Consider the following 22,266-nt stretch of genomic DNA (forward strand, 5'->3'; position numbering starts at 1 on the left):
ATAAATTTTGATGACTTATTTATTCACCATTAATCTTAAAATGAACTATATTTAAACTTCTGATAATGTAGGTGTTTAGAGGTAAACATTTTGAGGAAACAAAGAAATAAAAGAAATAAATTTTGATGACTTATTTATTCACCATTAATCTTAAAATGAACTATATTTAAACTTCTGATAATGAAGGTGTTTAGAGGTAAAACTTTTGAGGAAACAAAGAAATAAAAGAAATAAATTTTGATGACTTATTTATTCACCATTAATCTTAAAATGAACTATATTTAAACTTCTGATAATGTAGGTGTTTAGAGGTAAACATTTTGAGGAAACAAAGAAATAAAAGAAATAAATTTTGATGACTTATTTATTCACCATTAATCTTAAAATGAACTATATTTAAACTTCTGATAATGTAGGTGTTTAGAGGTAAACATTTTGAGGAAACAAAGAAATAAAAGAAATAAATTTTGATGACTTATTTATTCACCATTAATCTTAAAATGAACTATATTTAAACTTCTGATAATGAAGGTGTTTAGAGGTAAAACTTTTGAGGAAACAAAGAAATAAAAGAAATAAATTTTGATGACTTATTTATTCACCATTAATCTTAAAATGAACTATATTTAAACTTCTGATAATGAAGGTGTTTAGAGGTAAACATTTTGAGGAAACAAAGAAATAAAAGAAATAAATTTTGATGACTTATTTATTCACCATTAATCTTAAAATGAACTATATTTAAACTTCTGATAATGAAGGTGTTTAGAGGTAAACATTTTGAGGAAACAAAGAAATAAAAGAAATAAATTTTGATGACTTATTTATTCACCATTAATCTTAAAATGAACTATATTTAAACTTCTGATAATGAAGGTGTTTAGAGGTAAACATTTTGAGGAAACAAAGAAATAAAAGAAATAAATTTTGATGACTTATTTATTCACCATTAATCTTAAAATGAACTATATTTAAACTTCTGATAATGAAGGTGTTTAGAGGTAAACCTTTTGAGGAAACAAAGAAATAAAAGAAATAAATTTTGATGACTTATTTATTCACCATTAATCTTAAAATGAACTATATTTAAACTTCTGATAATGAAGGTGTTTAGAGGTAAACATTTTGAGGAAACAAAGAAATAAAAGAAATAAATTTTGATGACTTATTTATTCACCATTAATCTTAAAATGAACTATATTTAAACTTCTGATAATGAAGGTGTTTAGAGGTAAACATTTTGAGGAAACAAAGAAATAAAAGAAATAAATTTTGATGACTTATTTATTCACCATTAATCTTAAAGCTATGTCTATACAAAAAATATAACTTAAATTTAGATATTTAGTGAACGTCAGTATAAATCATCTCACAACCGCTGCAACATCTCCCTAATACATTTCCAACCTTCCATAGAATTAATTCATTAACATTTTAACAGTTATTCCAAACATCTATTAATATTGATTATTCTTGAGCGCGAATTTCAACAAGAAGCTCCTCGAAGAAGGTCCTTGTCAAAACAAGCTCTAAGTTATACAACGCTAATTAAACATTTAATGTTTGAACATTTATAAGGTTTTAAATTGAAATTGCTAATTGAGCTCTCTTCATAATTTCGTGTGCAACTTTGTACAAAGTGAATTTGATTAAAATTACTTCTAATACTGTTACAAAATGTTAACTGCGAAACATTAATTGAAAATGATAGGCCTATTTAGTTTGTGATATATTTACAAGTGTAAAATTAATGCAATTTCAAAAAGCACCAAGAATATCGAATCGGCACTCGGCGACTCCATTCAAAATGCCAAATATCTGCTACGCAATACATAGTGTAAAAACGATAACAACTAATCCAATAAAATTGTTATTTGTTTCGGCAGTATAATTTATTTTCTGTTTCTGTACAGGCCTTATTCAAACTTTGAGAAAAAGAAATAAAAATTATGAAGTCAATAAATTTGGCAAGTATTTGATCATCCTTGTTAAGAGTTTATAAGAAATTGTAACATTAGAAAATATATAACTAAAATTATATTATATCTTAATATTGCTGGTGTATATTTCGTAAAGGGGGAAAACTTTAATTTCAATCAATAACAGAATTTATATAAAAATATAGAGACAAAGTGTTTTACGGGCCTTTACACTACGGAATGACGATACGCGTACACAATACACATACTTAAAATAAATTTCCTATCTTAAAATAAATTTGTATAAGTAGTAAATATGTGTAGTTCTACCAAAACCTAAATGCAAATCAGAAATAAATATAGTAAGAATTTGTCAAAATCTAGCTTTGGTTGTCACGTGATATGACACTAAAATTAACTTAAACATAATTCCCGATATCGGCATGATTTTCAAATCTCAAATTCGTTAAAAAAGTTCTACCAAACGAAACTTGTACAAAAATAGACTTTGTACAAACGGCCGTAAACTATCGAGTGGGGCATGGGGCATTACTGAGTCTGTTTCAATAATTATTTATAGCAAATGATCTACACATATTAGCTATGTGGCTATCCTACATAAAGTAGGAAAAATACAATTTATTGCTGTCATAATCCCGAATTAGTTAAGAAATGTTTTGACTTAAGGCCGATTTACATTATCTTAGTGTTTAGGAGAGTGCTTTAGTACAACTTGAAAGGCAAGTTCTTTAGCGTAGCGTTTACTAAAGCAAGTAGCGTTTACATTTTTCAACTAAAGTACTATCCTAAACACTAAGATAATGTAAATCGGCCTTTATTTCACGTTCTGATTGATAAAGACAAAACATTACGTTTTATAGGAATTTTATAAGTTTTTTAAATAAAATATAAATATAAGAAAATAATATCAGGCTTAGGGTCGTTCGTACATTCGTGTAATGTTCGCTAAATGAGTTATCAATTTATTTAATAAAACATACATTCTTACGAATTAAAAGTATCACATATTGTAAAGTATAGAAAGTTATAAATCAAATTAAACTCTGAAAGCTTAATTGAGATGTCAATTATAAGTAAGAATTTTTCAATATTAAGTCAAACTACTTTCCGAATTTTTGGATATTTAACAGCTAAGTCACAATTTGTGACCATTTTTAGCCGTCGAGACAAAGAAGTTTTGAACTCTTAAAGTATTTCTTTTACTAAACATGTACTATGCTTTAGTTTAAAATTTAAATTAATTACACTAAAATTATTAATTTATAAATTTTAGTAAATTTTAGGTACATCAGATACAATCGTATGCTTTTCCTACACTAATAAACTATTATTTTTGCAATACATGATACCTTTAACTATTTCACCTACATCATAGAATTCGCGTCTATGGGCGGTGCGTGCATCCTTAAAGCTTCCCTGATAAAGCTGCTGATGCTGCCTTCGGCCACCAGATGGAAGAAGAACAGGTGTTCGAAGCTCTTTAGAGAAATGGAGCGTAATGCGGGTAGACGCAAAATGAGAGATGCGAATCTACCCTCTTCCGTACTGTGCGACCGCCGACAGTACTCGTCCAGGCAAGAGAATATCTGGAAATTAAAAATGAGAAAATCTGTCTTATAACTGTGATTTGTATGAACATTCTTACAATACCGTTTTTTAATGTTATCTAGTACATATAAGGAATTGAATAGCAGTATTGTCCTAGTGGCTTCAGCGTACAACTCTCACCAATGGACTTTCTATGTGCGCATCTAACACTCGTATGGGGCCGTTCAAGTATTACGTAAGCACTATAGGGGGGTCTTTTCTTATTTGGTGATTACGTTAACAGTAATTATTAAATTTTTTACACATATTAACCACACATTGTCTATTCTTGAAAACGAAATGCATTTTCGAGGTTTCCTACAAAAATTAATATATTTATATACCATTATTTTTGAGAGCTTGGCTTACTTTTGGGGATAAGTTGCAGTAAATCTGCTTACTTAATTTACATGTTATCTCTAAACTAGAATATATTTTTCTTTCAAAATCGTCTACATAAAGAAAATTAAATAGTAAGTACCTTTTCTCGTAGTAAGTCGACTTCTTGGCGATTTTTCAGTCCTTTTACATCTGCAAATATAGAATAAATCTTGTGTTATAGAACTTTAAATAAATTATTCGTTTTATTTCAATAATATTAGGATTTTCAAACATTTCTAGAATTAAACGAAACAAATTTAAATTTATGATAAAGCGGGGTAAAAATTGTTGAAATCTAACTATTTCACATTGTAACATTTAACTCGTCGTTTTTAATAAAACAATATAGAAAAAAGGATTGGCACTAGGAATAAGTATTTTTTAAGGTAAATCAATAACACAAAATTTGACTTTAAAGCAAAGTTTGCTTTTATATTGAACAATATTTTTCAAAATCTGTGATTTTCATTTTTATTAAGATGAAACCATTCAAGTGCATAAAGTTAAACTATTACCATCAAAAAATAAAACAAACAAAAAACATTCAAATTAATGTTTATTTACACGTGATCGTTTTTTATCACTCGAGTGCCATCTAGCGGTTCTATGTGTACGTAAAGCTCCACTCAGATCGCGCCGTATTTTGAATGTATTAAAATTAATTAAAAAAATAGTATTATTAGTATAACTATAACAAAAGCTAACTTTATACCAAAGAAATGTATTTTCTTTTCGTTTTTGTGCATAATTAATCGAAAATCATAATATAAACTTTAGGACAAAGAACGAATTTTTTTTTTAGAATCATGAGTACTTCTATTCTTATATCGTATTTCTCTCTCCCCTTTAGTGTATTTTTTATTACACCGTTATTAAATTTGAGAACAATAAATAATATGAAAATATTACCTGGATTTAACAAGACGATGGCTTTAAGTGCGACGTACTCTGCTTGGTCCATGCGTAAAGCGCGCATCTTCAGAGACAGTTCCGACAGCACACGGTCGAAGATTTGACCCACGCCCGCTTGGAGTGCCGAATTACGGTGTAACGTCATGCCTGGAATACACCAATTATTTTGAGTCTGTGCAGAAAGAGATTCGGGGCGATAATGCAAATAAATTTATTCTGCGCATTTCATTTATTCACAATTACTTTTAATGAAGAGCGTTCTCAACATAAGAAAAATAAGTTAGTACTGTTGCGACCTCAGATCTCATGACTATTCTCTTTCGGACTTTAGTATTTTCAAAAATGCTAATTTCAATAATAACAATGAATTTATTCCCTTTGCAGCTAAACTTGGGACGTGGGGTTCAAGTGCACAGGCACTAATTAAACATTAAATCTTCCAAACTTCTTAAATTTATTTAAGTTATTATTACATCTTATAAATTCAAAATACGTCGGTCGAAATCATCCAAATTGATCGACAATTTATGTTATGTTTCTTCCTTGACACTTAAAATAAGTTCAGACATTTAGTTATAGTAATTATTAAGGGCTCTCTCAAGGGAAGATAACTCTGAATCTACATTTTAGATTTTCTAAAAATGTAGGAAAACGTCTATACTGTATATTGCATGATACATCGTACATAACAAGTAAGAGTAATCGACATACAAAAAATACACTTCGAATTGATAACCTCCGCGGGTTTTGCAAGTCAGTTAAAAACAGAATCGAATCAGTTTTAAATCCTAAAATATGTATTTAGTATCTTTACGTTAGGTTAAAAAACCTATGTTAGTCAAGTAAGATTATGTTGCTATTAGTAATTTTACACGAAGAAGATAGAGAACGCCCTAGAAAACGGTACATAGACGAAGAAAATAATGAAGAAAATAATGGAAAAGAAAATAATGAAGAAAATAATGGAAAAGAAAATAATGAAGAAAATAATGGAAAAGAAAATAATGAAGAAAATAATGGAAAAGAAAATAATGAAGAAAATAATATAGAAAAGAATGGAGAAAGAAAGCTATGGGTAAAATCAAGGGTACTGAAGGAAGTTCCGAGGAGAGAGAAAAAAAAAATAAAAAAAATGAAAATTGGTAATTGTAAACAATGGATTGGAAATAAACAGCCTTATTTACTTTATTCGTAATTTTGTATTGGTTTATAAAACTATGCTTTAAGAATAATATGCTGTAAATTCGTTCTACCTATAATCAATTTGTTTTAAGTAACAAAAAAATACGAATTTTAAAAGAATAAGTAATTAGTTACCCGGCATGAGACACATAAGTTGCGGCGGAGAGGCAGTTCTCGTTCCATCCATGTTCTCCCTCTCATCCTCCAGGTACTCAATAGACCGCCAGGCGATCGCGAAGAGAAGCAGCTCGTTCCAGGAAGACTTGATCAGCAGCACCTGGTCTTCCATCTCTAGTTGACTGAAGTGTGGGATGTCACGTGCCCACACTACTAAAGCCGCTATTTGCTTGTTACCTGAAAAAAAATGTTGGTTCATAATATGATTTTATGACTATTTGACAGTATGAAATAAAGACTGTAGAAAACACGGCTTTAAAATGCGTTATGATGTAAAAAAAACATGGCAAAAATATTCAATTAACAATCAAAAGTTTTTATTTTACAATATTAACGTAATTAGAATGATCAAACTCTTATAGTAATTTGGTTTTAAAAGCCTTTACAATCTGTGTGAATCAAGTTTAATTTAAATTATTTAAAATTCACGCCATCTATGTTCACAGACTGTAAACAAAAATATATTTTTGCAAAGTATAATACAATCAAGTAAAGATTATATATTTCTAATCATCAACTGTTACCTATTTGACATAAACTGGAAACGGGCGCCCTATATCGAGGCGGAACATTGGTGTCGGGACCCACTCGAAGGAACTGGAACTCTTCACTGGGGTCAGCCACCAGAGACTCCATCTCCAATAACCTCTCGATCGATAGCTCCTGAAATTTTAATTTATTCTTTAATAAAAAAGGGTGCGTGTACTTATGTACGCGCCTAAGAAGTTATACTTCTTTGGAATTATTAAAAATAGTTTTTGATTGCATGAAAATAATTAATTACAATTAAATAATCAAAGACTGGAAAAGGAGTCATTATAGTCAATAAAGTTCAGTTTACATTTGAAAAATTAAATAAATAAATATTTATTATTATTCTCTTAAATTAAGTGTAACATAAAGTCTATTATTATTCGAATGTTGTATTTAAATTATGTCCAATGCCGTAGCATCTTCCGTGGGCAACTTCATTCTGTTAATTTTGTGTCGCGGTGCGCGCGCCTCGTAAAATTTCACTCTCATCAATTTTTCATAACGCGCCTAAAGAAGTATAACTTCAAAAACTCTATATATACGACATATCTATATTTAATTCCCAAAAATTACAACAATAAGTTTTCCTATATATGTCGGAGCAATGGCGCTGGTATCAGTTATTGTCATTATAATATAATAACATCAGAGTCAATTAGTTTACAGACTTTTTGATAGTCTGTAGGATTAGTAACTTCAGTCATTATTATTAAATTATAATGACAGTTACCCCACATATAATATGACGAAGTTTATAAGGAAATAGCTACTACTATAAATTCAAAACAACATTGTCCTTGGTCAAATAAAAGGGCCCCGGAAATGACAGCTGTATATTTATCTACGCTTTTTGCGGTCAAACACACAATGATGATTTTCAGTATCATTCGATAAGCCAAGATTATTTCTAACATACATTCTATCAATCATTCCACTTGATTTTTTTTTTGCAATTAAAACTAATATTTTTCTCTGAAAATTAACTTGGTCTAATTCAGTTAAATTGACTTTAAGCTGAGGTGAAAAGAGACAATACTTTAGAACAGTTGTCTGTACGTTTCCTGGGTCTACTGGTTCACTCTAATAACTTACGTATAAAAAAATTATAAGTTAATGCTAAAAAGAGTGTCTACGTCTGGCTATACTCTCGGGGCGTAACTCCGACGAATTAGGAAATCGCCACGCTTATAAAACAAGCCTGAGCGAGCAAAATGTACGTCCATGACAGTGGCAGAATGTAATGACTTGTAGAATACATTATAGAATGATAATTTTTTCTAAAAAAATACCAAAAAATAACTAGGACACGATCAAACCGTTTTTGAGGAGTGACACCACATACACGACCATATTATCAATTCATTTTTCACGTACAAAGTACTACACAACCCTATATCCCATTAATATCAAGGAAAATGGAGCCCTTTACAAACAGGAAAATATCAATAAGAATGACGCTGCCAGACATTTTAAATTGTTGAATTGTCCGCAACATTTCGACGCGGCCTTGAATCGATAAATTTTACATGTTTTAGCCTTTCCGTTACGTTATTTAAACATATGTCGATAATGCTTTATCGATTTGAAGGAAACAAAATAGTACTTTATGAAACTGTCATATAATACCTAATTATATGCAGTTGCATACTCTACTTTATTTAATCTCATGGCTATGGGTTTCCAAGTCATTAAGTCTTGGTAACATTTGTCGTACGCTTTTCATGATTTTTCTGGCAAAAGACTATTCGTCGAGTTAAATTTTCATCGGTATCGTCGGTGTTGCTTGACACTTTTGCTACTAAAGTTTTATCCAACAAAATATTACTCATAGTTCGTATGTATGAAACAGCGCCAAAATGGGAAAAGTCTGTTCTTGGTATATTGGCTCAGAACTAGCGCGTTGCTCGCGCAGCGACACCACAGATTATGTATACTTAAATTGAATTGAAACCTCCTTGGTCGGGACACATTGTACTTTCATAATTAAAAAATTATTTTAAAGCATTGTTTTGTTAGGAGAATAATGCTTTAATTTAATTTTCTTAAAGAAGTATGTATATAAAATATGCCAATAAAATTCTGTATTTCATTTCATAATAAGAATATTACCGAATGAGATTATATAAATATACTAGCAAACTCGGCGAACTCCGTTTCGCCACCAGATGGCTTCGTTTTATATAACATTTCGTTTGGTGATCCCGCTTTTCTGTTGACATTTTTCCTGAATTTGCTATAAACCTCACGGAGCCCGAGACCTGTCCAACGAATGCAAAACCGTGGAAATCGGTTCGTGCGTTCTGGAGTTATAGCGTCAGGAAGGAAAACCCGATTTTTATATAGTAGATTTATACATGTTCACGCCATCCAGTTTCCTTTAGTCCTCTCTGATCACATTCTCTATCCTTACCGCACCCATTCCCTAAACACCACTCTTTCTCTTTTGCGGTATTAAAGTGTAGAAGGAGGGGACCGCATTTCTACATGCTCCCGCGCCGCAGAGAGGATTCACCCGCCGCCGCGAGCTCACGCGTGTGCTTTCGCTTGCGCTTACGCTTCTTCCGCTTATAGTGCATATAGATTTATTTGTGGTCTTCTCTCACGAAGACAGGTGAAGAGACTGTGGACTTTAGGTGAGTGGTGTTTCCATTATTTTTACGCCGCATTCCACTTGCCCCTCGGCCTACTTCTCATTGTCTTCGCCGCTACATTATTTTGGTCCTTTCGAGCCGCGATATATTATTTTAGTTTATTTCAATTCGCGATATATTATTTTAGTTTATTTCAATTCGCGATATATATATATATATCTTAGTTAATATGGAGACTCGTAAAGCAACATTAGAGAAACAAGGTGCTAACAGTTCTCTTGAAATTGAACGAGCCGTGTTAATAGCAAAACGCGACAATCTATTTTCACGATTACAAGATTTATATGATAGGTCTAAGAAGACATCGGATGAAAGAGACCTAAATTATTTTTTATCGGGAATGATTTCGATTGACAACATTCGGGATAAATTTTCAGAAACTGTAAATAAAATAAATATAATCGAATTAACAATTAATCCCCTATACACTGTTAATTTTGAATGCATGAATGCATTTGAAGATATGTACTGTCATTCTAAGTACATATTTGAAAAATTCAACAAGTCAGTGGCAGGTAGCAATGGTTTGTCAGACTCAAATACCCAACGTAGATCGTTTCGTTTACCGAAGTTAGACTTGATGATGTTTAATGGTGATGTCATTAAGTGGCCAATATTTCACGAATCTTTTAAACGTACGATACACGAAAACCCTGACCTTACAGATCATGAACGCATTCAATACTTAATCAGTAAATTGTCTGATTCGGCCCTTTCAGTTTGCGCAGGTATCATTCCAAATGCCGAAAATTATGCTTTAATTTGGCAAACGCTTATAGACAAATACCATGACAAACGAAGTTTAGGTTCAGCCTATATGCAAAAGATTCTAGACTTCAAACCGCTTACCACCGCTTCACATAAAAATTTACAATTGTTTCTTGACAATTACTGCACCGCAATATCAAGTTTAGAATCATTGCAATTAGAAAATTTAGCTGATTTTATTTTACTATATTTATCATGTAAGAAATTAGATTCTAGTACGATTCGTTCCTTTGAATTACATAATATGAATAACCCAACAATACCTAGTTATAAAGATTTAATTGCATTCGTACGCGAACATAATAGGATAGCTCAACATCTGGATCCTACTCGCACATTTGATAACAAACCGGTTTCGTCGCGTGCGTTCGTTTCGCTTACAGAGAAGCAGTCTTCTTGTTCATTTTGTAAACGCATCGATCATTTTAATTTATATAAATGTAATTCATTTAAAGAATTGTCTATCGAGGATAAATATACTTTTATCAAAAACAATAAAGGATGTTTTAACTGTTTAAGTTTATCGCATATGTTAAATAAATGTAAGTCTGCATGGAATTGTCGTCATTGCCGCATGAGACATCATTCAACGCTGTGTCGTAATGCGACGGTTTCTCAAGAAAACATTCACCCTAATAACTTGAATCGCATGAGCAATGCAACTGCACAGGTTGCTGTGCCTCCCGCTAATAACACACCTTATTTACCTGCACGCAGCGACAATCAGCCGATTAATAACTCAAATATTTCGCTTTGTAATATTCGGCCCGCTATTTCCGAAAGTAATAATACATGTTTATTAGGTACGGCACAAGTATTGATATATGGTTTAAATGGTAAACCACACAGTGTGCGTGTTTTAATTGATTGTGCATCTCAAAGCACTTTTATAACAATGAAATGCTGCAGAAGATTAAATTTAAAGGTTAATAAATTTTCTAATAAATTTGTAAAGGGTATTGGTTCCGCGTCAAATCCGATAATAGGAGAAGTGTCTATTGTTCTGTCTTCTCGGATTAACAATAATTCTTTATCTTTGAATGCCTTTGCGATAGACAAAATTACAGACTCTTTACCGGTGTCACAAATTAATATGTCATCGCTTAAGCATTTGAACAATATTACCTTAGCGGATGAAAATTATTTTTATCCTTCAGAGGTTGATATACTTATTGGTGCACCGCAATACGCCGAAATAATGTTGTCAGGCCGTGTTACTGGCGCACCTGGCACTCCTACCGCTTTCGAAACAATATTCGGGTACATTATCATCGGAAACGTTCCCTTATTAAGTTCTGATTGCACCAATAACTATAACAGTTGTACCGCTATTTCGTTATGTTCTTTAGTTGAACAGCCGCAGTTAGAAAGTTTAATTCAAAAGTTTTGGCATTTAGAAGAGGTGCAATGTTCTGTCCCTTTGAGTCCAGACGCTATTAAGAATGAACGCATATTTACAAATACTGTTTCTCGCGATTCCACTGGTCGTTATACAGTGATGTTACCTTTTTCAGAGAATCTAGCCGTTTTAGGAGACTCATATGATATGGCTAAACAATTTCGTTTGGAATATGATGCAATTATTAAAGAATACATCAATAAGGGTTACATTTCATTATTGGAAAATGATAATAAAAATCAAGGTTATTATATTCCACATCATGCAGTTGCGAGGTTGGATAAGACCTCCACGAGATGGCGCATGGTGATGGACGCTAGTGCAAAAACATCTTCTGGTTTATCTTTGAATGATATATTGTATACTGGAGATAGTCTGCAAAGTGATCTATTTAATATTATGTTAGACTTTCGCTTGTATAAATTTGCCTTTATTGCGGACATAAAACAAATGTACTTACAAGTGTGCGTTTCGGAAAATGACCGTAAATATTTAAAAATTTTGTTTCGCTTTAATTCAACTTCACCGCTTCATGTTTACCAGTTCAATCGTGTTTGTTTCGGTTTACGCTGTAGTCCTTACCTTGCAATGAGGGTATTACGCCAGCTGTGCTATGATGAAAAAGTACGTTTTCCGAACGCTATTCCTATAATTGAAAATAACACGTACGTTGATGATGTTTGTTACTCTGTGCCATCCTTGCCTTTTGGGTTAAAACTTTGCGAAGAACTTCGGGAGCTTGTTAGACTTGGGGGTTTCGAACTTGTTAAATGGGCCAGCAATACATCGGAGCTTATTGAAAATTTATCATCTTCTGATAATCAATTAGGAAAAATAGATTTTGATGGTTCAGAAAATAATTTAAAAGTTCTTGGTTTACAATGGTCTCCAACCACTGATGAGTTTACGTACGCAGTTTCAATTAACCATAATAACCATGTGACTAAACGTAATATTTTGTCACTTATAGCACGACAATTTGACGTCCTAGGACTAATAGCTCCAGTCATACTTTACGCTAAACTAATTATACAACAATTACACCTTCTTAAAATAGGCTGGGATGAACCACTTCCTTCAGCTATAGTTGATGTTTGGCAAGTTTATATTCGGGAACTTCCATGTTTACGACAGCTACGTGTTCAACGACATTTAGGGGTTGAAGAAAAATCTACAATTTCTATAATTGCCTTTGCGGATGCCAGTGAAAAAGCCTATGGCACTACTGTTTATTTAAAGACAAATAAACCTTTAAACTCTCCGCCTATAATTCGCTTAGTATGTGCTAAGTCGAAAGTTGCTCCGCTTAAAACCATTTCCGTTGCAAGACTAGAACTTTGCGCATGTTTACTCATGGCTAAGCTAGCTCAGCGGGTAATAGATACTTACAAGAAACGTCACGTCATTAATGACATTTTTTGTTTCACTGATTCAATGGTTGCACTACATTGGATTTCCGCATCTCCGCACCGATTTAAGACCTTTATTGCTACGCGCATTACAAAAATAGTTTCTCATATTCGACCTGAAAAATTTCATCATGTTGCGGGTGATCAAAATCCTAGTGATTGTCTATCTCGCGGTATGTCACCCACTGCATTTGTGAATAATTCAGTTTGGTTCACTGGCCCAAAATGGTTAGAATTGGAATCATCTGAGTGGCCAATCACTTCTGTTAACTCTGAAACAGCTGTTGATGTAGAAGAAGAAAGAAAAATAGTTTCTATTCCCGCTACTGTGTGGAGTGATCCAAACCCAATTTTAGAACTGTCTCATCGAGTTTCTTCATGGTTATTGTTTCTCCGTACAGTGGTATGGATATACCGTTTTCTGAAAAGACTTCCTAGATCTACTAGTATCTCTGCTGATGATATTAATTTTGCTGAAATACAGATTTTTAAGGTTTTACAAAAAGTATACTTCTCTGATGTTATCCATAACATTAAAACTAGTGGTCGCTGCTCACGTTCTATTCAAAGATTATGTCCTTTTCTAGATTCTGATGGGTTGATAAGGGTTGGTGGTAGACTAAAAAATGCCAATCTTCAGTATGATCACCAGCATCCTATTTTGTTACCGCAAAAGGATAGGATAATTGAGTTAATTATTTCCTATTATCATAATCATAACTGTCACGTTGGTCCAGTTACTTTAATGGCGATACTCCGACAACGTTTTTGGATACTATCTTGCCGCAGCATAGTGCGATCAATTATACATAAATGTAACTTTTGTTTCAAAGCAAATCCTCAACCTACGATACCGCTCATGGGTGACTTACCCGACTATCGTGTAAACGAATCTAATGCTTTCGTTCATACAGCTGTAGACTATGCTGGTCCTATTTCAATTATTCCTTATCGAAAACGTGGAGTCCGCTCTATGAAAGCTTATCTTTGTATTTTTGTTTGTATGGTGGTTCGAGCCGTGCACGTTGAGCTTACAACAGACCTTAGTACTAGTTCATTTCTTTCTGCATTCAAACGATTTATTGCGCGTCGTGGTTCGGTTTTTGTTCTTTATTCAGATAACGCAAAGAATTTTGTTGGAGCTAAAAATGCATTATCAGATATATTTACACTTACAAATTCGAATGAATTTCGTGAAACATTTGCAACTGAGCTTTCAAATAATCGTATTCAGTGGAAATTCAATCCTCCTCGAAGTCCTCATTTTGGTGGCTGCTTCGAAATTTTTGTTAAAGCTTTTAAGAACCATTTGCGTCGTGTAGTGGGGGAGCAGTTACTCACGTACGAAGAAATGTTAACTGTTCTTACCCAAATTGAATCTGTAATCAATTCTCGACCACTTACACTTTTAAGTGAAGATCCTTCTGAGCTCACAGCACTGACTCCGGCTCACTTCTTGATGTCATCACCATTAAAGTTTCTACCCGCAAAGATAAAAATAAATGATGAACCACTTTCACTTTTAAAACGATTTGCGTTGCTGGATGGTATGGTACAATCATTTAGTAACCGATGGAAGGTAGAATATCTTCATTTGCTACAATCCAGGACAAAATGGAATACACAGGCCAATCCTGTTACAATAGGTACAATCGTAGTAATTGTAACAGATAATGTTTCTCCACTTTCTTGGCCTTTAGGAAAGGTGATGGAAATCTATCCAGGAAAGGATGGAGTTTGTAGAGTAGTTTTAGTAAAAACCGCAACAGGAGTTTATAAAAGGCCTGTTGTGCGTTTATGCCCATTACCAAATCAGTAAATCTGCTTTACAAAACCGCTTTAGAAACCGCTTTACAAACCGTTTTACAGTCCGCTTAACAAACCACTTTAGAAATCGTTTTACAAAACCGCTTTACAAACCGCTTTATAAAACCGCTTTAGAAACCGCTTAACAAACCGCTTTAGAAACCGCTTTACAAAACCGTTTACAAACCGCTTTAAAAAAAAAAAAAAAAAAACCGCTTTATTTATTATAATTTCTTTTCTTTAATATTACAAATTATCTCTTTATAAAAAACCTAAAGGTTTTTTAGGCCGGGGGCAATGTTCACGCCATCCAGTTTCCTTTAGTCCTCTCTGATCACATTCTCTATCCTTACCGCACCCATTCCCTAAACACCACTCTTTCTCTTTTGCGGTATTAAAGTGTAGAAGGAGGGGACCGCATTTCTACATGCTCCCGCGCCGCAGAGAGGATTCACCCGCCGCCGCGAGCTCACGCGTGTGCTTTCGCTTGCGCTTACGCTTCTTCCGCTTATAGTGCATATAGATTTATTTGTGGTCTTCTCTCACGAAGACAGGTGAAGAGACTGTGGACTTTAGGTGAGTGGTGTTTCCATTATTTTTACGCCGCATTCCACTTGCCCCTCGGCCTACTTCTCATTGTCTTCGCCGCTACAATACACAAGTTCATTTAACCCCCAAAATACCATTTAAATATCTATCTTCTATTCTGTGAACTCTACACAACCCATTAAATAATACGTTGGCATCAAAGGCTTTATATAATTAAAGCACATAACAGATTAAAAGCTTTCGAGCCGAATAATTCCAAGCAATTAAGCTTAAAAGTGTCCAATAAAACTCGTATAGTTAAAATACGAAGCATTTAAGATTAATTATTTATAATTACGTTAAAACCAAAATAAATCGTTTCGTTTTATATATTTAAGCGTTATTAAAAAACGGCATAATGTAGGGCAGACAATGTTTTTCTTTCATTCATGTTTCTCTAATATTCGTTGTTGTCGATTATTATTTATAATTAAAAGCGTACATACATAAAAGAAGAAAAACGTAGTAAAATATATAAGTAACTAGCTATGCCATTTCACCTACCTGAATTCGGTCGTAATCTGTACAGCCTTCTTTGATTAACGGATAAAACACAAACATTTTATTCGACCCTAGATACTAGTAAATATCATAAAATTAGATCAAGCCGTTTCGACCGAGTACCATAAACACTGAGATGCCAAATTTTATAGAATGTTACTTTAGAATAAAGAGTTTAGTAGATACTAGGGTGAAAAACATCAAATATTTTCGAAAACTTACCTGTACAGAACTACTTGGATGTGCATCCTCTGCCCCTCTTGCGGCTCTCTGTCTCTCTTCTTGCACGGCCTCTCTCTTCATCCCGCACGCCAGACATTTTTGGTATCTACAAAACTGGCACCGATTCCTTTGCCGCTTGTCTATGATACAATTCCTCTCTTCTCGACACGCGTATGTCAAGTCTTTCCGTACTGTCCTTTTAAAGAAACCTTTACAGCCTTCACAACTGGAAATAAAGTCAAATAACTTAATTGAATAATAATAGAATACATTAGGGAGCGTTCAAGTATTACGTAACGCAATTTTTGGAGATTATGACCCCCCCCCATGTAACTCGCTGTAGCCTGTAACGTTATTCAATACCCAGGTACAGTACTGTACCCAAGTATAGTAAAACGTTTCGTGACCACCTAATGACTCTTTAGTTACTATTATGTGGTGTAAGGCGAAAAAAATATTAACAATAACGCGTAATTGAATCCCCGCCCCGCATCGTAACGTTTTACAAAAGTACTAAAAATACGTTACGTAATACTTGAACGCTCCCTTATATCTATCTATTCACAAATTTTTATATACATATGTTTTTTTGGATTGGTCACCTCCAACTGTTTCTCACCTCCCAATATACATTGATTACCCTTATAAATAGCAGTAATATTAAAGCAAGAACAACCCGCAAATTCCTACAAGATACCCATAAAAACCTGTGTTCACTTGACTTCGGCCCGTGTACAGTAGTGTACAAGGATCATGAATCGATTCTGATTTGAGGTAAACAGTTATCCATAATAATTATTATACTGAACTGTATTTCAGGAGCCTGTGACTTACATGTATTGTGTAGAAAAATCGAGAATTAATTACAATAAATTAAATAATGAAACAGATTAAATTAATTTATGACAGGTAAGTTATTATAAATTTACAATATTTTATTTTACTTATTCCATACAATCGAGTAATAATAAAATCTTCATTATTTATATTCATATTTATGAATAATTTGCTCATATAATCAACCAATATAACAAGTTGTCATCGTTATGAATTCCAAACAGATGAAGTCGCCATCAAAATAAACAACTTAAAGCGTTTTCCTACATGTTTCTATATAAGTAATATTCACGCGTTAGACTTGGAAATCTAAAATAATATTCATTAAGGGTAATAATTGCTAATTTAAAAATGCATGTAATTATTATTTAAATCGCTAAAGCATGCTAAGCTAAGATCCCTATCTAAAATCTTAATTAAAAAACTACAATCTCTCACGGTAAAGGACAATAAAAACACCAAATATAGTTCTGAAACCCTCCATCCTACCTATAGACAAGTGATGATCTGAACAAACGATTTTATGTAAACAAACAACTTTATCTGCAGATGAGAAAAACTATTCAAATGGCATATCTATCTATCTGTTTCTTTAATAATAATTCTTTATCAATAAGTGATCAAATGCCTCCCACAGTTCTTAATTTTTGGACACATGACACCTTAAGATGTTTACACCGTAAAAAATTAATAGCAGATTATTTGAGCATTAAGCTGAGTATTTTGATATATTCAGTTATAGCTACGTTTGGAGTCTATATTTGGTTTAGTTTGTTTGCGATTTTGGAGAATTAATATAAATTGTATATATATTTTTTTATTTAATATATTACCTAACATCTGGACATCTTAATGCCCCTACATAAAAAAACACTGAACAACATGGCCGAGTTGTCAAATTTAGTTTTTTTTCGTTAACATCGGTGGCGCGGACTCAACGCACATAAATCCATCGACGCACAGATTATCTAAACCATTTTACCTACATAAAGAATTCTCAAGGTGAAAACATATCTAGATTGACATTTAAATTGTCCGACATCGTTAGAATTGTAAATTATTCCAATGTACATACATATCTACTACAATGTATACGGAATGACACGCTATCAACGTCCAAACGATAATCAAATACATATTTAGAAGATAATCAATAATCTAAAGGGGGCCTCATAGCCTAGCGGTCTTATTAAGTGGCAGCTAGGTGAGGGCTACCAGGTTCGATTCCCGGTTCGAGGGCAAGTTTTAATTTAATTTAAATTTGTTCTCGGCCTTTGGGAGGGTTGTGCGGTACCGGGCGAGTGCTTAAACCGTACATGGAGGACACGATCGAATTTCTAAAGACAAGCACGAATTATAAAAAATCCTATACTTGACGCTGGCTAATGCACAAATCGTGCCAGAGCCATAAAAAAAATCTAAAAAGTTATATTTCAGGTATAGTATAGAAAAATCATTGTCGAAAATTTTCACTAATGAGTGCAGAGTGCGGACTTCCCTGTACTAGACAGGATTAAAATCAGAGATTATTCAAAAAATATAATTTAATATATAAATAACATTTCGTTAATAGTTAGAAAATTCTAGACTGTTTGTATGAAAAATCCTTTATATAAGTCCATAAAGAAATTAATAAAAATCAAAATATCTCCGCACCTGTCTCATAGCTTCTATTAGTTTAAAACATACCAGTCTAGGAGTCTAGACGTTCCTATACTGTGTATGTATTATAGTAATGGCGTTCGCAGACAGCTTATACTTTAAATGTTGAATTTACTTCGCACGTTAAGGATATTTACCTAAAACAGTCTTCATATAAAATTGTTTTTGTTGATATATAACAACAAATTATGCTACTAACATTATTGCTACTAATATTGCGCTTTAAAGACCTAATATAATAAAATCCTCCCTTCCCAAAGCCTCTTCCCTTCTCCCAAACTAAGTCTGACATACACTCTTTAAACTATATATTTAAAAATCTACTTTTTGATCATTTATCTCCTCCTCGTAATTAGCTACTTATATATATTAATTGTGACTTATTAACCCTAGATTAGCTTTTACATTTTTGTTTATATTATTAATATTTTTTTAGATTTATTTTATCTATTTTGTCTATTTGAGAGTGCATAATATGGCACAATACATATTCGGTTTCATGGTCCAAATATCTATGTTACTAAAGCACACTGCAGTCTACAAAATCAATTTTTCAAATGTAAAAATGGTTAAAAACGGAGGCTGTTGATATAGCAAGTGTATAGTTGTGTATGTGGAGATTCCGTGGGCGACTACCTTGTAATGTACTATTTATAGCTATGATGAATTGCAATCCACATTTATGGAACATCTGCCGATGAAAGTAATTGAAAATGAAATGCCTAGCTGCTTGTAGGTATTTCATACATAATTTCTTATGTAATACATAAAATAGGGGAGTATTCGAGATCAAAACACGTAATTCACAAATTAAAATTCTAAATAAACACCCGTGTAGTTAAGACAGAACTTTGACTATGTTTTAGTGACTTTGTGATCTTATTACAAATAATATAAATTCATCAGAAATTTGAAATACGATGTAATTCAGAAATTTGAAATACGATGTAATTCACTAATATTCCAAAGAAAGCTTCGTGTAGTTAAGACACAATTTTGATTATCTTTTTCTGATATTGTGAAACACATTTTTCCTGAATATCTTATAACAACTAATATAAATTCATCAGAAATTTGAAATACGATGTAATTCACTAATATTACAAAGAAAGCTTCGAATAGTTAAAGACACAATTTTGACTATCATTTACTGACTTTGTGCAACACATTTTTCCTGAACGTTTTAAAACTTATATCAATAACCCATAATAAATTTCAGACTCTAAGAATGATAGTTAATAGTAAATACTTGTATGGTATTTTCCTGCTACCGACTAAAACAATCAAAACGTTATGGAATACGATATTTTATTAGCTACCTGTACACCCCATAGTGTTTGCCCGACGCCCTGTCACCACATATTGAGCACAGGTGTTTTGATCCACTCAAAGGATGATTTGGGGGATAGCTCCTCAACGCGGGCGGGGATGTGGCATCATCTCGCATCCCGCCATCCAGCATTGCTGTGTCTGGCTTCATCTCAGGCGGTGACATTGGCGACATAAACCCCGGCTCCAGGTTCAGCCCTGCAAGCAAAAAGCGACTTTAACAGAAGTAAATTGCAGTTATTTTCCCCTATCACATTATTTAGGTCATGAAGATCAGCTAATCGCATCCTTTATTGACGTCGCGACGACAATGCACTAAATTATTGTTAAATTGAACAAACATCTAGCAAATCCGATAGACATTATAACTTTATTGTTTTGATTTTAAATATAGGTATATTATACTCTGTTTACAATACATTAGTGATTAGATAATATATATCTTAATGGCTAAATAATAAAGAGTGCCAAGGAACACAGAGTAAGATTCTTGAGACTGACGAACTAGGAATGTGTCAAAATCTCTGAATCATTCAACTACAACGACTTTTGGGTCGACATTTGTTAGGCCCGCTGCTAAGCAATTTAAAATTTTAAACAAATAAAAACATCATAATAATCAACCCGTCGCAGAATTAATTTAATTTATAATCCAAAGCTCTACTAAGCCAAACAGACATTATGCTCAATGAAAGCAAAATGTGATGCGAATGTAGTTCTAAAATAAAAGCATGAAACCGCAGACAAAACCGGTTCATTAGAAGCAAAAAGTGTGCAAACAAAAGCCTCTGATGAAAATTTAATAAAGGGCACCTTCACTTTAAAATATCGAGACAGACTCTCGTTTAGGGGTCAAAATATTAGTATAGGCGACTGGTAACAATGGGGACTTAATTTTCGGTACATTTTGTTATTCTTCAGTGGCGTAACAACCCTGTATGGGCCGCAGATGTCATCATTTGTTTTTATTGCTATTTTTTTGGCTATTTCAGGGTCGTCGATTTTTTAAGATATGCATATTTCGTAATACATATTTTCCTTTCGTACGTACTTTCCTTACGTAGGTAAGTATTGTTCATAAAGACAGAAACATCTACAGTCAAACCTAGATAAGTTGAAATTGAGTTCATTAATTAAGAGTTCAAGGGAGCACAATATCATTCTCGCTTATAGAGGTTTCTCACTAACCCGAGTTATGCTCTTATGCTTATGCTCTCGCTAATGCAGGTACATGGGTAGCGTTTCTCTCTTATAGAGGTACGCAGCATTAACAAGTCACAGCAAGTGCGACCGTCTCTAACGCATTTAAAGTACATAATATAAATAAATAAAGCCCGATTGTCGCTTATAAAGGTTAAGATATGTAGCAGTCTCACTTACGGAGGTCCATGAGGGAAAAACTACTCTCTCTTACAGAGGTTTCTGTTTCTCGCTAATAGAGGTTTTGGGAGCTTAAAATTACGGGTCCAGGCCATTACTCTCACTTATAGAGTTTTCTCACTTATCCAGTTCTCACTTACCCAGGTTTGACTGTATATCAAACACACTACCTCAGGGTTCAAATTTAACCTCCACCGCTAAGCAGATCCCTATGTAGGTACATTAATAGTTGTAATGATTCAATTTCAATTAAAAATTTTCACTTAAAAATAAATAAATAAATATCAAATTTGGAAGCATTTACAGAGTGACTTCCCAGTTGTTGAAGTTTAGCAGTCTAAATTACACGTAAATATCATAGGACCATTATTATATTAGCCTAAAGGCTAAATGTGAAATAAGAGTATTATCAAAAGATCTGAGTTAAATTACTTTTATAGAAATTGCCTTCCAAATCGTACATAATTAACTCCTATATAAATAATTACACGATACAGTAAACATCAAAACAGTTAATGCTGAGGTGTAACTCATGAAAGATGACACGTTATATGATATCATGAGTTAATTTCATGGTAAAGTGGATAAGCAACACGTTCCAATCTATAAAAAACATACATATATATATTATATTTACACTAGTTTGGAAATTGTTAACCGTTTTCATATACGACGTTAATTTGGACTCTGGTAGCATCCGAAAGGAGAATAGAGGTCCTTGACATATGGTGTTGGAGGCAGATGCTCTGGATTCCCGAATTGATCAATTCTGGGACCCCTACAAGTGTACTTCTTAGGATATAATATAGCACGAGACTTCACGAGACCCCGTCCGATCCCCTGCAGGGACCGTGGAATGGAGGAAGCTATGCAAAATCAACAGGACCAACATGATGAACACTGTGTAACACTGTTAAAAATTATTCTCACATATTGTTATTCTAACTGTACTATATGTGATAATCATGTACAATATTACGGGACAAAATAAATAAAAAATG

General features: G+C 33.1%; 2 protein-coding genes across 4 annotated transcripts in view; one reads left to right on the forward strand and one right to left on the reverse strand.

The window, feature by feature from the left end:
- Window positions 1-1,266: 1,266 nt before the first annotated feature.
- LOC125053304 (protein ultraspiracle homolog) overlaps window positions 1,267-22,266 on the reverse strand; it is a 38,789-nt gene continuing 17,789 nt past the window's right edge. For all 3 annotated transcript variants that reach the window (XM_047654620.1, XM_047654618.1, XM_047654619.1), the window contains 7 exons: window positions 19,876-20,083; window positions 16,058-16,283; window positions 6,704-6,842; window positions 6,138-6,356; window positions 4,818-4,967; window positions 4,009-4,058; window positions 1,267-3,526 (listed from right to left, as the gene is read on the reverse strand). In XM_047654620.1, coding sequence (XP_047510576.1) covers window positions 3,305-3,526; window positions 4,009-4,058; window positions 4,818-4,967; window positions 6,138-6,356; window positions 6,704-6,842; window positions 16,058-16,283; window positions 19,876-20,083 — 1,214 coding nt within the window. In that variant the 3' untranslated portion in view covers window positions 1,267-3,304. The remainder of the gene's footprint in view (window positions 3,527-4,008; window positions 4,059-4,817; window positions 4,968-6,137; window positions 6,357-6,703; window positions 6,843-16,057; window positions 16,284-19,875; window positions 20,084-22,266) is intronic.
- On the forward strand, window positions 9,061-15,404 carry LOC125053303. Its single transcript, XM_047654617.1, has 2 exons — window positions 9,061-9,477; window positions 9,510-15,404. Exon 2 carries the CDS (start codon window positions 9,534-9,536, stop codon window positions 14,757-14,759), a length of 5,226 nt encoding a protein of 1,741 aa, XP_047510573.1. The 5' UTR covers window positions 9,061-9,477; window positions 9,510-9,533; the 3' UTR covers window positions 14,760-15,404.

The sequence above is a fragment of the Pieris napi genome, chromosome 10 (assembly GCF_905475465.1).
Source record: "Pieris napi chromosome 10, ilPieNapi1.2, whole genome shotgun sequence".
NCBI lineage: Eukaryota > Metazoa > Arthropoda > Insecta > Lepidoptera > Pieridae > Pieris > Pieris napi.

Coding starts and splice junctions, on each gene's coding strand:
- LOC125053303 (XM_047654617.1), top strand. CDS start 9,534: ATGGAGACTCGTAAAGCAACATTAGAGAAACAAGGTGCTAACAGTTCT.